The sequence below is a fragment of the Cololabis saira genome, chromosome 5 (genome assembly GCF_033807715.1).
Source record: "Cololabis saira isolate AMF1-May2022 chromosome 5, fColSai1.1, whole genome shotgun sequence".
NCBI classification, from domain to species: domain Eukaryota; kingdom Metazoa; phylum Chordata; class Actinopteri; order Beloniformes; family Belonidae; genus Cololabis; species Cololabis saira.
Window position 1 is genome coordinate 24,889,519 of NC_084591.1, and position 17,034 is coordinate 24,906,552.

At 39.0% G+C, this 17,034-nt stretch overlaps 1 protein-coding gene across 1 annotated transcript in view; it reads left to right on the forward strand.

The window, feature by feature from the left end:
* The window catches only part of cdh13 (cadherin 13, H-cadherin (heart)), a 500,809-nt gene extending 496,661 nt beyond the window's left edge, over positions 1 to 4,148 (forward strand). The window contains exon 15 of the mRNA XM_061721319.1: positions 2,660 to 4,148. Within this exon, the coding sequence (XP_061577303.1) occupies positions 2,660 to 2,667 (8 nt within the window). The 3' untranslated portion in view covers positions 2,668 to 4,148. The remainder of the gene's footprint in view (positions 1 to 2,659) is intronic.
* The last annotated feature ends 12,886 nt before the right edge of the window (positions 4,149 to 17,034 follow it).

The window sequence follows — 17,034 nt, forward strand, 5'->3', positions numbered from 1 at the left end:
AAGTGTGTATTACTATTCTAAAATCTAATTTAAAATGGTTATCATTGACCTCTTACAGAAGAAGGATTTTATTAAGTGTCAGACTGGATATCTTCACCATGTTCCACTTCTTTTGCTCAATGCGCTAATTACCATATCGTTCTCGGTGTTGACTGTGCAAATTTGCATTAATAACCTGGAAATCTTTTTCATGTGGGTTTCGTTTGCACCCACACAGAGATAGATAATAGCAGGTGTTTGGACACTAAAACAGAAGTAGATTGGTTTTTCTTAACTTTTAATTCAATAAAGTTTCACGAGGGGTAGATTTGTCATGTTTTCATACTGATGAGTGCACTTGTAAAGCTTTTAGCAAATGTAGTGCTCATATCCACGATAAGTACAATTAGACATAGACACCCTGCTTGTTCTTAAGTGTAGTGTAAGGATGTAGTTTGAAGCTTAATACACCCTTATCGGCTGCCGGTGAGGGTGTACTATGTGCAATATTACATTCAAGTCACGTCATGCACCAAACCATAGAGGGAAGAGGAAAAAAATGAGCAAAGCAGAAATAAGGTTTTCTGAGTGCTCAGCCACTTTCAGACATGTCAGAAATTGATAGCAGACGAGGAGGAGATGGTTGGAAGAGAGGCAATAAAGTCTCACATATCATGTTGCAGCATTTCGTGTGTGTGTGTGCGTACATACACACACACACACACACACAAACACACATATATATATATATATATATATATATATATATATATATATATATATATATATATATATATACATACGTGTGTGTGCATGTGTTCAAGTGCTCAGTGTTTGTTTATTTGTGTCAACCTGCCTCAGATTTTACTGTGGCTCTTTGCAACCAGTTGAACTAACGTGAGGAGACAAACTGTCACATCACTTATAAACTTGCAGGATCCTAATGAATACTTTTTTTACACTTCATACCTTTGCATCACGGGGGAAAGCAACCACATAGCCCGAACTCCAAACCGAAACTGATTCTCCTCACAGAAATAAATCTGAGGCTTCAGAGCAGATTAATTTGCTGAAAATGTCTAACATCATATTTCATGCTTAGGAGCTGTCCTGAGTGTCATGAACTAATCTAATTTCAGTGATTCTTGCATTTACTTTGACTCATTTTTATTTCCAGATGGTATTAACACTTCATGTTTTTTCCGCGTAACTTAATTTTATTCAATAATCATTAATTTTTGCAACACATTGCAGGCCTAACAAATAAGTGGGACAAAGACACTTTTAATGTTGCTTTTTCCTCTCATAACACTTATGCAATGTTTTGGCATATGGGTTGTGAAAAGAAGGGGGTATACCAGATTTTAGGGGATTTTAATTATTGTTTTATTCCAACATCTGTTGAACGACAGTGCAATGTTGTCATTTTTCAAATTCTCAGCACATTATCTAGTGGGGACAGATGAGGTCTGCAGGCAGACCAGTTCAGTTCCCATCGCCGTCTTCAGCCTTGCCTTTGTAATGTGAGTTTTTGCAGTGTCTTGTTGGGCACGGCATGGACATCCTTGGAAATAGTGTGGTCTTGGTTGGCAGTATGTGTCGCTCTAAAATTTCAGCGTTCTTTTGTGCATGTAATGACCTGTGAGGAGTTTTTTCCAGTGCATTTAACACAATTCTGTAAGAAACTCCAGAAGACACAGGTGGATGCCTCCACAATCTCCTAGATTACTGATTGCCTGAGAAACAGACAACAGTTTGTGAGATTGAAGGGTTGCGTGTCTGAGCAGGTGGTTAGCAGCACAGGAGCACCACAGGGGACTGTTCTCTCATCATTCCTCTTCACGCTGTACATCTCACACTTCCAGCAAGTTAGAGTCCTGTCGAGAAATAATCAGATCTTGAATGTAAACAAGACAAAGGAGACTATTGAGGATCTTAGGAGGACTGGGTAAAAAGTATTTGTCGTTGTTGACCAGATGGATATCATTTTGCCCATCACAGACTATATGGATATTAGTTTTGTATCCAATAACCACTAAATGTATTTGTGGACATCACCTGTTTAACCATTGTCTTTTTGTTTGACTCCCTAATATCACATACCCCCCATTCCATTTCTTTAGGATGTGTTTCAGGTCTGAAATGCAAAAACTAATGAAGTTGATGAGAAAAAAAATATGATATCCCATACTAATACACCATACAGGTTTTTAACCACATTGCCACAGGTTTTACTGATATGTGATACTCGACACGTTTGGATCAGAACTAAACTGGTTTCAACTGCTAATTATGTCTCTTTGTGGTATAGTAAATTACATTTTTTTTGAGGCATGCGTTTGATTCCCCCGTTCAGGATGCTGACAAAATGGAAGCAAACAGAGTTTCGTGGTGGACTTTCACGAGGAATCTAAATAAATAGCTACTCCTGCCTTAATCGTGGCCTAAGAGTGAATGACTCCAACTTCTCTTTGCTTTCCTGAATCTTTAATGACCTGATACCATCAGCTGTCCTGTGTAATTGATTGCATTTGCTCTTGCTCAGTGATGACCTTGACTCTAACAGGATCTTCTATCTTTTCCCCTTTCTTTCCCACACATGTCTCATCTGTCTCTTTTCCCATTTCCTCGTCTCCCCCTCATCTTTCCTTCCCCTGTCTTTCACCTTGTCTTCCTGCAGGCCTGTAAATTCTGCTGAACCCTCCCATAGTTCTTTTTGCAACACTGAAAAGCAACGACTTATCTCACCCCCACGCGACCCGGGCTTAGGAGAGAAGAAAAAGAAGAAAAAGCAAGAAGAAGTCTTCTCGAACGACGACAAATCAAACAAGCAAATACACACAATTCCCCCTGGCACAACTGCTGTAAAAAGAAATTTCTCACTTTCACTCCTGCGACTCTCACCTCCTTCTATTCATCTTTACTTTCCTGGTCACATCTATCCCTCTCTACTTCACTCTGTTCTCATGACAGCTCCTTATTTTTTTCCTGACTCTGCCTTTTCTCTCTACCTGCGCTCTCACTCCTGCACTTCATTCATCATTGATTATTCCAATTCTTTCTGCAGTTTTCATTGTATTCCATTTTGGCACCTCTCTTTTGCGCTGGCAGGCATATACTGGGTGTTACGGTAGCTGTGTTCATGGCAACATGCCACATCCGTAGGAGATACTTGAAACAACATGTATATTGATATTGCAACAAAACAGGAACTCTAAATCTAATTCATATCGAGCCACACCAGACCCTCCCGCCTCCTCCTCCTCCCCACTTCTACTGAAGCCAATGCCTCCGTCTTTTGCTTTTTTTTTCCCTTCTTGCCAACTTTTCCCTCTCATGCCTACCTCTTTTTACCTCTGCTTAATTCTCCCTCTCCCCACCCTGCCCATGAAAAACTATAACCCCCTATAAATAAGCTCCTTCGTACCTGTCCATCTATTGACCTCTCTCTGTCTCTTGCTGGGCCAGGGAACGCCGCAACGGCTGCGCTGCAGTCCAGGCTGGGAAGGGCATTGACTTTTCAATGTGTTTCTTTGTTTTTTCGTCACAGACTGTGTTTGATCTTGTTTCCCTCTTTAAGCAGAGAGAACAGAGCCTGTTTTCTTTGTCTGCAGTGGTTGTGGTCTTTTAGGACACGGTGGTAGCCATAAGCCTTCAAAGTCAGAAACTCTCTGGAGTTGTTTCTTCGATTTGCTTCTGTTTTTTTAATTGCGTTAGTTGTCATGGAGTGGAAAACGGTATATCTTTATAGTAATGGTGTAAACCTTAAAAAAAAAAAGTACTATTAAATAAATATTTTATTTTTTACCATTGTATAAATATACAGTATTGATTAACTTATGTACTTTGATTGCAAGTTCTTTGGTCACCATTTCAGTGAGTACATCGAAAAAGAAGAGAGCTTTTTTCTGTGAATTTTAGGTACTATTTCTAATGCTATTGATGTGTTTACAATTCTGTTCATTTTTCTTTATTATTATTATTTTTTTATTTTTTTTTACTTTAAAATCTGTGATTAATTGCACAATAAGGAGTCTTGTTTTGTTGACTGCTTTTGTGTTTAGGTTTGATTTTCTTACCCGTCAGTTCTGCCTCTCCTGTTCACTGTCCATTCCTCATTACAAGTCACAAGAAGCTGTATAAGAATAAAAGGCTGTGGTTTTGGTGAATAGTTATGGTCTGTCTTCTCTTGAGTGCATCTAAGGAACTTCGCCTGTGTGGGTCCATTTGAAAGACCACCTCAAAGAAAAGATGACATTTTGAATGAGTTATGTCTGTCTTTTGCACTAATTTAATAAAGCTGTTATTGAAAATTCCCACAATGCTGTTTGGATAGATTGTGTGCTTCCTTTGGTTAGAAGGTTCGTCAATGGATTTACTTCCGTGTGTGTGAATATCTATAGTTAAGGTCAAAATGATTAGTCCCGTTTTAAAACACAAACAAAATGATAACTTCTATGGAAATTACAAAAAATGAAGTAACAAAGTAGCCCTGAAGCGTCCTGCTCCTGTTACACTTGGAGAATGAAGTGCTGTTCCCAGACTAGTGCAACAAATTTATTTGATGAAGATTCGCCGGTGCAAACATTTACCACAATGGTCAGCAATATTGACTTGCTCAACATCTTTCTGCAGCACTAGTTCTGTGCTCTATGAATGCTAATCTCTGCACTATTCTACAAACAGCTGTAGCTTTACACATGCCATCTATGCCATTTTTCTCATTTTAACCATTTAGTTAACTATGACATCCATATTCACATATCTATATTGCACGTTAACATTTTCTGAATACAATACAAAGCTGAACATATATAATATAAATGTACTTGATCATCCGTTTCTCTTATATCGGTTTTGCCCAAGCAAAGAGATGTTATTGGTATTAATATGTGCTGATACTTAAATTAATCAATATATTAGGAACAAGTAAAGTCCGTTTTCTTTATAAAGTGCATTCATTTTATGTAATATGGATGTTCCTCTCAGGCTGTCATTACAAGCAAACATCTCCATAATGCGGACCACAAGGGGCATTACTATTTTCATCAGAGTGTAGCAAAGCCTTGCTGTTGCTCAGAGCATAATAGAAAGTGCTCTCTTGCCTGTGGTTTCAAAAATATCATACAGTAATGGTTTTTACCTAAAATTCTAACATCCTGTTCACAGCAACTCAGTTCATTAAGGTCTATTCAATAACCCTCTTTTTTTCCTCTTTTTCTGCTGAATCTAAAAAGGTACAGTAAAGGTACATGTTTGATTCATTGTCTTTATGCCTGTCAAACACTATTACCTAATTGATTAAGGTGCCTTTTTTTCATGTCATAATATTGGCCTTCCTTAAATCGGGGGTGTCAGACACATACACACACAGACACATACACACTCAGGTCATTAACAAATTGAAGAATGCAATTTACATAATCCGCTGCTGTGGAAATCTAGAGCAAAGAGGTTGTGTGTGGTCTATGACAATAACAGCAGGAGTGGCAGCAGAGGAAGACTGGACTGCTCATTTATGGATTTGTGCTACAGGATGTTAGGATGAGCCACTCTGCAAATTGTGTTACTATTATGGATAGCATCTGGCACCCGGTCCATCTCTGCCACCTAGCGCTGCCTCAGCCAGCTCGCTGGTGAGGCCAACCAATCACCAAGCAGTGTTGTCATGTGACGCAGAACCACTGGAAAAAGTCTCCTGACTCCTCTTCCCTCTCCTCCACTTGGCTTCAGGCACCAATATCATCATTTACACTGCCCAGCCTGGCTTACACACATGTTCTTGACCCATGTAAATTAACAGGCTCTAATCTAAAACCAGATATACGCCACTGGTCACTTTATTACCAGGGGACTAGGTGTACCTGTTGTGGCCAATGTGACTTAGTTCCTTCTATAGGTGTTGAAGCTCAAACGTAAAGTGAAATCTTTGGGTGGTGCGACTGTCCAAAAGCAAAGAGAGCATACTAGCTTGTCCCCATTAGACAGAAACATACAGTCAGTCCGGAAAGTATTCAGAACGCTTCACTTTTCCCACATTCTTTTATGTTACAGCCCTATTGATAATAGGAATAAATTCTTTTTTTTTCTCAGAATTCTACACAAAACACCCCATAATGACAACATGAAAGAAGTTTTGATGCAACTTTTGTAAATGTATTAAAAATAAAAATAACAAGAAATCATATGAGCATAAGTATTCATAACGTTTGCTTAATACTTTGTAGAAGCTCCTCTGGCAGCAATTACAGCCTCAAGTCTTTTTGAATAGGTTTCTACAAGTTTGGCACACCTATTCTTGGGCAGTTTTGCCCATTCTTCCTGACAGACCCTCTCAAGCTCCATCAGGTTGGATGGGGAGCGTCGGTGTACAGCCATTTTCAGATCTCTCCAGAGATGTTGGATGGGATTCAGGTCTGGGCTCTGGCTGGGCCACTCAAGGACATTGACATGGTTGTTCTGAAGCCACTGCTTTGATATTTTGGCTGTGTGCTTTGGGTCGTTGTCCTGCTGAAAGATGAAGCATCGTCCTAGTCTGAGGTCAACAGCACTCTGGATCAGGTTTTCATCCAAGATGTCTCTGTACATGGCTGCATTCATCTTTCCCTCAATCCTGAGTAGTCGCCCAGGTCCTGCTGATGAAAAACACCCCCACAGCATGATGCTGCCACCACCATGCTTCACTGTAGGGATGGTGTTCTCCAGGTGATGAGCGGTGCCTGGTCTCCTCCAAACACGACGCGTGGAATTCATGCCAAATAGTTCAATCTTTTGGCAAACTCCAGTCGGGCTGCCATGTGCTTTTTAGTAAGGAGGGGCTTGCCCCTGGCCACTCTACCATACAAGCCTGATTGGTGGATTGCTGCAGAGATGGTTGTCCTTCTTGAAGTTTCTCCTCTCTCCACAGAGGAACGCTGGAGTTCTGACAGACTGACCGTCGGGTCCTTGGTCACCTCTCTGACTAAGGCCCTTCTCCCCCGATTGCTCAGCTTAGGCGGGCGGCCAGCTCTAGGGAGATTCCTGGTGGTTCCAAACTTCTTCCATTTAAGGATGATGCAGGCCACAGTGCTCACTGGGACCTTCAAAGCAGCAGAAATCTTTCTGTACCCTTCCCCAGATTTGTGCCTTGAAACAATCCTGTTTCGGAGGTCTGAAGACAATTCTTTTGACTTCATGTTTGGTTTGTGTTGCAACATGCACTGCCAACTGTGAGAGCTTATATAGACAGGTGTGTGTCTTTCCAAATCAAGTCCAATCAACTGAATTCACCACAGGTGGACTCCGATTAAGCTGTAGAAACAACTTGAGAGAGATCAGTGGAAACAGAATGAACCAGAGCTCAATTTTGAGCTTCATGGCAAACGTTCTGAATACTTATGCACAGGTGATATTTATAGTTTTTTATTTTTTATAAATTTACAAAAATCATAACAAAACTTCTTTCATGTTGTCATTATGGAGTGTTTTGTGTAGAATTCTGAGAAAAAAAATGAATTTATTCCTATTATCAATAGGGCTGTAACATAAAAGAATGTGGGAAAAGTGAAGCGTTCTGAATACTTTCCGGACTGACTGTATCTTTCTTCCCATCTCTATTTAAATTGCTTTCCCTGTTTCTTTTTACGTCACATCATATCCCTCTCTCAGCTGTTGTAAATGGGCAGAAAGAGCAGTTCAGGAATGTTCTTGCAGATCTGATCAAATGAAGTGGAAGGTGTTATTTGGTTAATGGTACTTGAGCTTCACACATATGGCTTAAACTGTGCAGCTGAAAACTGAGTTAAATAGAAACTTTCAGGAAATAATCAGAAACACTCATGAAAGCATTGTAGCTCAAAGCAATAGCTGCTGTTAATACTGAGTTAAAGGTCTCAGGCAGAAGCTAAGCCACGGCTCGCAGATAATGTTAACAGCACTCTGCTACACAAACAAAAGTGGGTGATACATAAATAGGATAAAGTATAATTACTATTCTGGTAGAGCCCCAAAACCAAATGAACCTGTATAACACGGGCTCCTTAGCAAATGTTTCTCCAACAAGCTTGCTGAATGTCACTTGCGGGTGGCTTAACCTCTTATTGTATTTCAGGGTATAGTAAAGTTCAGCTTCTCAAATCCTTTGATTTCTGTGTTCAAGAAGAGATGATGAAAGGAGAAAATTAAAAAGCCACAGACAGTGAAAAAGTAGGCCATGTGAAATCGAAAGAGTGACCATTATATCTCTCGGCTGGCCTTCTTTCATGAGAAGACGTTAACGAAAATGACTTTTATCCAGAGAGATCAAAAGAAGCTCAAAGTGTATGCTGACACCAGGTGGAATGATGTTGCAACAAAGATAATGGCCATTCTGTTTCACGGTGATGCGGGTTCTCTATACAGCCTTATAGAAACCATATACTGTATTCTCTAGGATTTAAGATACTCGAAATCAAAACATTCAGTCTTATTAATTCATGGCTTTTTTTTTTTTTTATCCTCATTTGAGCAAGTGAGCTCGAGATTCACTCAGACTGTGATGTCTGGGTTCATTTGCGTGTCAACTCCCTACATTGCTAGTTGTCAGTTTCAATGATTGCATTAAACTCCTCAATTCTCTTCTCATTTTTCCTTGCTGTTTCAATAAAAAAAATCTCACAACCATGTCATTGTCTTTTATATCTTGTAAGACACCGGGAACACTTTTCATCAATATGCTGATGTTGAAGTTCTGCTATTTCAGTGGAATCTGTGATCTCACGCTTTGATGGTGTGGATTTGAAAATGTGAAAAACTTGTTTTTCCGTGACACTTTACAGAAAACAGTTTCATGCACAAGGCTCAGTTTGCCACTGGATTTACAGAGAGAGTAAAGCCGGGAGTGTGTGCTGTTTGAATGCTAGAAGCTTGTGAGTCTGAGCCCACAGTGGTGGGCGATGGGGAGGACAGTACCGAGGACACAGCAGTCTACTGTCTGAGGGTGTGACACCCAGAGTGTGCTTAGTTTCACATTACCAAGACAAAAGAACTCAGTTCACTTCAAGACCTTTCCCAAGATAAAGATATAAATTGCACTGAATCTATCCCGGAAGTGAGGTCGAGGCCTCGCATATATTTTGAATGATTTATTTATCATAAAATGTAATATTGAGTTAAAAGCATGTGATCAGACACTCAAGATTTAGATTTCAGCTAATACACATCACATTATGACAAAAAAATTGGAACTGGCACATTGGTCAGTTGCCATGGTAACTGTAAACGTAATGGTAAACATAACCAGGTTTACCATTGGGGCTATTGTTGACCCTGAGCTTGAAGATAAAACGTTTTTTTGCTGCGTGATGCAGCCATCATCTCACGGTTGCTCTTCTGCCTATCTGGATTCCTTTTTTCAAGACTCTTTCTGTATGTGTATCATCTTTTATGTGCTACTTTCTACTTTACATACTTTATGTGGTGGATATACAGTAGGTAATAATACCGCACTATTTACTATAACTCCCTAAACCATGCTGGGAAAAAGGCAGAAAACAATTTAAAAAGAAATCGAATTTCAGCCACATCACTGAATTACTGTGATCTGCATTCAGACGGAATTAAAATTGACCTCAGTCTTTGCTGAAATAGGATTTGTAATTTGCCAGGGAATTTTTACTACACAAATCCCAGACATGGAACATTCGGACGGGTTAATGTTACAGACGTCCTCCGTGATTATATTACAATTATTATTACAAATTACTGCAGGTCCCCAGATCATTTTAATCCCGTGTGAATGGAGCAATAGACATATATAGGTCAGTGACTGATGCTGCTCAGTCTATACTCACCAGAACAGGGACATTCACATATAGCCTTTGTCATGTTTTGTTTTGCTGTCCACTTCCTGAATTTAAGATGTTTAGGGTGTTATGGTCATATATAAGAAATGTAAAAACCGTCATTTTTACAACGTGTTGATATGTTATAGCTTTGTGAATCTGACACACAAACAGAGCTGAACACATTCATTATCTGTTAGCTCAACCATTCCAAAAACTCTTGAACTAAAGCTGCTTGTTTTCAGGAATAGCCTCCTCTTGTGATTTTCAGTCCCTGTCATTAAGAAATAATTGCAGACTGTTGGACTTATGCTTGATACAAATCTAATCCAGATATCGACTTCCTGCTTCACTCTCTCTGTAATTCCAGCAACATACTTAGTCTTTTTTGTAGCTCTCTATGAAGTGTCAGAGAAAATTAACTTTTCCTCTGTTGCTAAAAATGAAATGCTAACAGTAAAAAGGAAAGGAGAAATATATTACGAGGTCTGATGAGTCCAGATTCCTCCTGTTCCAGAGTGATCGGCATCTCAAGGTAAGAGTACCACTAGGAGAAGTGGAGCACCCATCAAGCCTAGTATTTACTTATCAAGCCAGTGAGGGCCAATTGTATGATCTGGGCTTGCTTTAGTTGGACAGTGTAGCAGGTTTCAGGCTCCGACACTGAATATCCAAGACATGACAGAAAACCTGTTATCCAAGATAGTTTATTCACAGTTCTTTTTGCAGAGTACCTCACAGCTACAAAATGCTCAGCAGCCGTCCAGTGTTCCACCTCACTTCTCCAATTGCTTTTAAAGTAATTGTTGTTGATTAGCAGAGTGGATGCTGGTCCAGTCCCCTCCCATAATCACCATCTTGCCCCAGAGCCTCCCCGAACCACAACCCACCACTACAGATGGATCTTTGCTAAACATTATGAGCCCGAACATAAAGGTCACTTGACTATTTTAATATACCAAATAACCAGTTCTCTACATGAATGCATTTTTTTCACAGCACATATATATTACCAGATTACAATAACAGGATTCATAAGCCTCAGACTGTAAAATAGAGGCTCAGGACGAGAACGTTAATCTTTTCCTTTATCAGTACAAGACCTGGCAAAAATTGCATAAAATTTGACCAGAGATAAATGCTGTGGTGCCACGTAAACCAATTGAAACGATACCAGACAATGTTTGCTATAATGAAACCTAGTTAATCCACTAAAATATGTTATCTTTTTATTGTTTTTTGAGGCAGTGTATTTTGGTGAGTCAGTCTTTTCAGTTTTAAAAAATACCTTCTGGAGAAAATGGAAAGTGCTGGGTGTGAAACCATGATGATTCACCAGGCATAATGTTTAGAAACTATTTATTCAGTTAAGGGATGGTAGGGTTTTTATTAAAGACAGACCTTTTCCTTTGTTTTCATTTTGGCACAATGGCACTGTTGAAAGTATGCAATGTAATTATTAGCAGTGTCCACACATTTACCATCGGCCTTCACTGGGTCATTTATATGATAATCCCAAGCACGCCTCAAAACTTATAAAAGGAAACGTATTCTATGTTTGCAGAAACACTACCTCTTTATGACGTCTTATCTTGAAGCAATATATCTAGACTAAAAATATATGTAGCATATGTAAGTGTTAAATTTTAACACAGAGAAGGCTTCTTATATTTTAATGCTTATATTTCAAAAACCCTGTGATTAAAAAAGTGGCGACGCAGAGGAAAATGTATGTTGTATGTTTTTTTCTTTTCATTTTATATTACATTCATTTGCCTGACACTGTGAAAACCATATGTTTGTGCTAACTTCCCATGAGGAAGAAATGATGGTTGAAGTTTACTATTTACCCCTACCATTACATACACGCCCCCTCCAGGCACCATGTGAGGTTTTGGCACATAAATCCATATGCTCAGTATGTTCTCCGAAGGATTCATGCCTAATTTGTCACGTGCGCGTTTCTTATCAGATGCTCAAGCAGACAAGAGAAACATTCTCTCACAAGCTAATGAACAACAAGGTGAGCCCAGAGAGGAGGACAAACAGGCGTTTTAATAGGTTTAAAATGGTTACAAAGTTGCAAAACAACCAATACATTTTAGAAATATGAGAGGAAAAACATTGACATGAAGAGAGGATTACTTTCCCTCTGCCACATTGTGGTTTCAAATGCTCCATTAGCTGAGCATTTTAATTTTGCTTCCTAATTAGTCGTGGCTCCGTTATTGCTTTGCCTGGAGTAGTATCCCCTCCTTACAGCTCCCTATAAGTTTAAATCTTGAAATGTCAATAGCACCCTTACTCTCGTAAGATGCTGATAGCCTCCACCTCCCACTCAGCCATTCAGCCTCATTATTCCCTGCTAGATTATCATTTAGCAGCTATTAGCACAAGATATTCATCTGTAATGACTACTACGTTGTCATTTTTCCACTCATCCTACTTAGAGCTAGCAAGGTTAAGTAATGCCCTGAACCTGTGGCAAAAGTTGAATGGGCCAAAGACAGATATTACTGGTAATTATAACAGCAATGTATGCAGCCAGGCCCTAGCGGTGTCTTTAGGGTCTCTGGCTCCTCATCCATCAACTGCTATCATCACTATGACAGTGTAGCAACACTTGTCTCAATCTTCTGGTCATGCTAGCCCAATGCTAAGCAGCCACATACATCTGTGGTTGTGCCTTGGCTGAGATGACAAAGAATTTCTCACCATTGTATATGATACAATTGCACATTGTAGAAAATATCAACGGGCAAGTGTTTCAGTCACACTTCAACTCATTTGCGAGTGCCCTTACACATGGCATCTACTACTGCCATCTACTCCAGGCGTTAAGAACCTTTACCTCACACATACATTTTCTTCAACTGCTTTCTTTTATAACAAGGATCCTCTTCTCTCAGAGTGATGCAGAAAAAGTTCATACATTCTCCTTTAAGGGGACTACTGCAATTCCTTGTAAGTTAGATGTTTTTGTATTAATCTGAGTAACCTTCAGCTGTTCAAAAATACAAGTTTGAACTGTTGGGAGATACAGCAGGAGCTATGTAAGACAAATACAGCAGATACATTTTGGGGATGATCATGACAGGACCTGAGGAGATGTTTTTGTGTTTGCTGTTTAAAGCAAAGTGTTTGGTGGGGTTTTATATTGTGTTGGGGTTGGCTGACTGTGGGTTAATTGATACAGTGTGTTGTTGTGGACAGTCACTATTTTTTTTCTTTTTTTCACTTTTTTTCTTTCATTTGAGCCATACCCTCCTCCCCTTGATTTATTTTTTCCTTTTTCTTTTATGTTCTATTTTCCCCTTTTTACTACTCGCTATTATCTTTAAGCAATTGTAGAATCAGAATCAGAATCTCAAGTTAAGTAGTTGCAATGTTAAGGGGTTAAAGAGAAGGTCTTTATTCATCTAAAGCAGCCTAGGGCATGGGTAGCCTTTTTTTCCAGGAAACTCACTTACAAGATTCTGATCATTGGCGACTAGCTAAATGCTGGGCTGGATATTTGTCCATTCAAGTTTAAAGGAACAGATACATTTGGAAGTTCCATTATCGCCTCTGGCAAACTCTACAACAAAATAGTGATTTTGGCAAATGTGTATGCCCCGAAATAGATGATGTCAAGTTTTTTAGTAGATTCTTCTCCCAACCCCCTGATCTTGGGGGGCGGGGTCCTCATCTAGGCCCGCAGCTTCTACTAAGTCTGCCGATTATATCAAATCATTTCTCGATGGCTGTGGCCTTTCATATCCCACTTCTCCCACGTTCACTACACTTGTACTGAATCGATGATTTCTTCATGGACAATAAATTAATTTTGGATTTCAAATCCTGCAGTTATGAAAGCATTGGTTCATCTTCCTCAGATGCTGAGCACACGAGGTGCCACTGGACACCATAGATCTGTCGTTGCTCACAGAGGAGAGCTTTGTTGCACACATTTCTACCCATATTAAAACATTTTTGCCCTTCAACGAAACCAGATATGTTCAATAAAACACTGTGGGAAGCCATGAAAGCTTATCTAAAAGGGGAAATTGTATAATTTTCAGCAAAACAGAAGTGTTCCCAGCTATAACACACCAACATTGCTAATGGAGTTTCAAACATAGACAGGCAGTATGTGATTTCACCCTCCCCTTGAACTGGACCAGAAACGTCTGAAACTCCAGACAGGATTTAAGCTTCTTTCTTCTCGCCTGGTTGAAAGTCAATTACTCCACATTACCAGCAAATACTATGAGCATGAGGAAAAAGATCAGTAGCGTTAGTTGAGAGCAAAGCAACTTATTCCTGAAGTGCAGACGGATAATGGAGACATAACAACCAACCAGCAAGCAATTGATGACAAATTCAAAAACTTTTACTCCAATTTATACACCTCTGACTGTACAACAGACTCAAGCATCATGGTAGACTTCTTAAATAACCTGAATAAGCTTGATGCACCTATCACTCAGGTGGAAATTTCTGCAGCAATTTCATCTCTGCAGTCAGTTAAAACTCCTGGTCCGGATGTGCTTCCATCTGATTTCTATCAGAAATTCTCTGCTGATTTGACCCATTTTCTGTTTGGTGTTTACTGACTCCTTAGACTTGGGTACACTCCCCCCTTCATTAAACCAGGCCTGCATCTCTCTTTCATTGAAAAAAAGATAGAGACCCGCTAGTTTGTTTGCTTCTTACAGACCAATTTCATTACTAAACACAGATGTAAAGATCCTTGCCTGCAGATTGGATGATATTCATTTTACAATAATCATCGGTTATTAAACATTTTGTACTCCCCAAATTTGTTGAGTGGCTTATCTTCATGGATGCTGAGAAGGCATTGAAAAGAATTAAGTGTTGACTGTCGGCTCCTGACTTTGGAAAAATTTGGTTTCAGCTCTGCCTTTAACCCCCGGGGTTAGATTACTGCATACATGCCCTTCGACCTTAATCTGCACCGTGCAAGATTAAAGGGTTGCCCACTAAACCCACTTAGCCCACTTCTCTTTGCAAGTGCCACCGAGCACCTTGCAATGGCCTGGTGTTTTCAGGATACAGACTAAATTTAAATAAAAGTAAATTACTTCCACTAAATAAAAAATCTGTTTAAGTCAATCATGCAGATCTACCTTTAAAGGTGGTAAAGAATAATTTAAACTATCTTGGAATCTGTGTTCCTGGAGAATTTAAAAAATGTATTTAAATCTAATTTCTCACTTTGATCAGACAACGCAGATTCTATCTAAATGGTCCCCTCTGTTTCTGTCCCTCGTTGTTTGAATAAATTGAGTTAAAATGGCTCTGTTTCCAAAGTTTCTATACTTATTTCAGTGTCTCCCCACCCTCATCCCAGAATACTTTTTAAGGTCTTTGACTCACTAATGATATCCTGCATATGGAAAAATAAACGACTGCGTTTGTGGAAGACATTTCTTCAAAGACTAAAGCAAGCAGTGGAAATGGGTCTGACTAATTTGCAACACTATTACTGCAGCAAACACTCAATGTTTGATAAACCAGAGGCATTTCCATCTCTAATCTTGTTGCCCAGCCTGGGTGAATATGGAAGTTTGTGCCAGTAACCCTATTTCCCTGTCCAGCCTTTTAGGTGCTGCACTTCCACTTGCTTTGGTTATCCAAAAGAGCAGTCCAGTAAACAGTCTTTATTGATTTGGGCACAATTTTGGAAAAGTTTTGGTTTGCAGCTCCCCTCACTCCAAATCCCAATTGCTGCTAACCAGCAATTTGCTCCTTAAAAGGTGGATGGACTATGTAAGATTTGGCATAAGAGAGGTTTAAAAGCCTTGGTGATCTCTACATTGACAATCATTTTCCTAGTTTTTCTTAACTTACAGAAACTTTTGGTATTTCACAAAACTCACTTTTTAGTGTTTTTAAGAGTTAGGGATTAAATACAGTACAATGCTCATTTCTCCAATTTCCTTTTAAGCCTTCAGTTAATCCTAGTGACCTTTTTCGAGAGGTACTATGCCTAACTTGTATAACGCTATTTCCAAACTACACTGTCCAACAGTGGCAACTGTGAAGACTGCTTGGGGGCAGGATCTGGATTAAGGTTTTACACATGATACACTCCTCCTTTATGTGTTTTTGACATTCACTTTTACAGTTTAACGTAGTGTACCACACACATATACAGTATCATAAACCAAATTAGATCAAACGTACCGAGATGTTGTGGTACTGCCACCGCCACCCTCCTCCACGTGTCCCTCTTTGGCCAACTGTTGGTCATCAGTTTTTATAACAATTTCAGAAACCTTTCACAATCATTGAACCCAACCCCATGACTGCAATATTTGGCATTGCTCCAGATTTGGATTCGCCTAAAGCTAAACTCAGCTCAAATAAATAAATACAAATTGTTACTTATTTTCCTTTTCTTGTCCCCCCTATTATGATAGGTAATAGGGACAGGGTACCATTGGAGCTGGAGAACACTTCCTCTAAAAGTGAGCAAATGTTCCTTGAAATGAAATTGAAACAATTACTTTGACAGGAAAATATTAAAATAAGGTCCTCTTCACTATGCTATGCTCAAAAGAAGGGACTGAATCAAAGTTAAAAAAAATCAATAAAATCTCTTAGGTTAATTACAAATGTTGCAATGTTGTTTTTTAATTTCATGAATTGACATGAAGTATAAACTCTTCTAAACTCTTCTGTGGCAACCTCTCCATTGGGACACTTTTTTACATAAACTAATTCAATAATTAGATTTATAAATCAAAGTAAAATATGAAATTATAAGTAAATGAAGTGAAACCTTGCTAAGCATAACAAACTTACAGACACAAGGACATGGTCGCACTACCATGAAATATGTGCATTGTAGGAGACATTTTTGTTTGGTGCAACAGACATAGACAAAGAATAGAGTCTGGCCCTTTTTTCAGGCTAAAGTAACAGATATTGCTGGCTGTAAATGATAAAATATAACTGTGTGCCCTGAAAGATGAATGACAGCCAGCATGAGTCCTTATGTCAAGTTGATTATCAGAGTAATACTGCTTTTCATAAAGTCTCATTCATTCATTGAATGAGCTGAAGGTTAATCAATCTGGTACATTTCATTAATTCTATTAAAAGTTTTCAGGTATTTCAATTTATATCTCTTTTTTGTTTTTATAAATCATTCCTTGTGGATACTTTCCTGAAATGATGAATGGCATATTTTATGCTGTGAATGTTAAAGTTCATGAGGACGGAGACAATGACAAATTGAATTAATAAA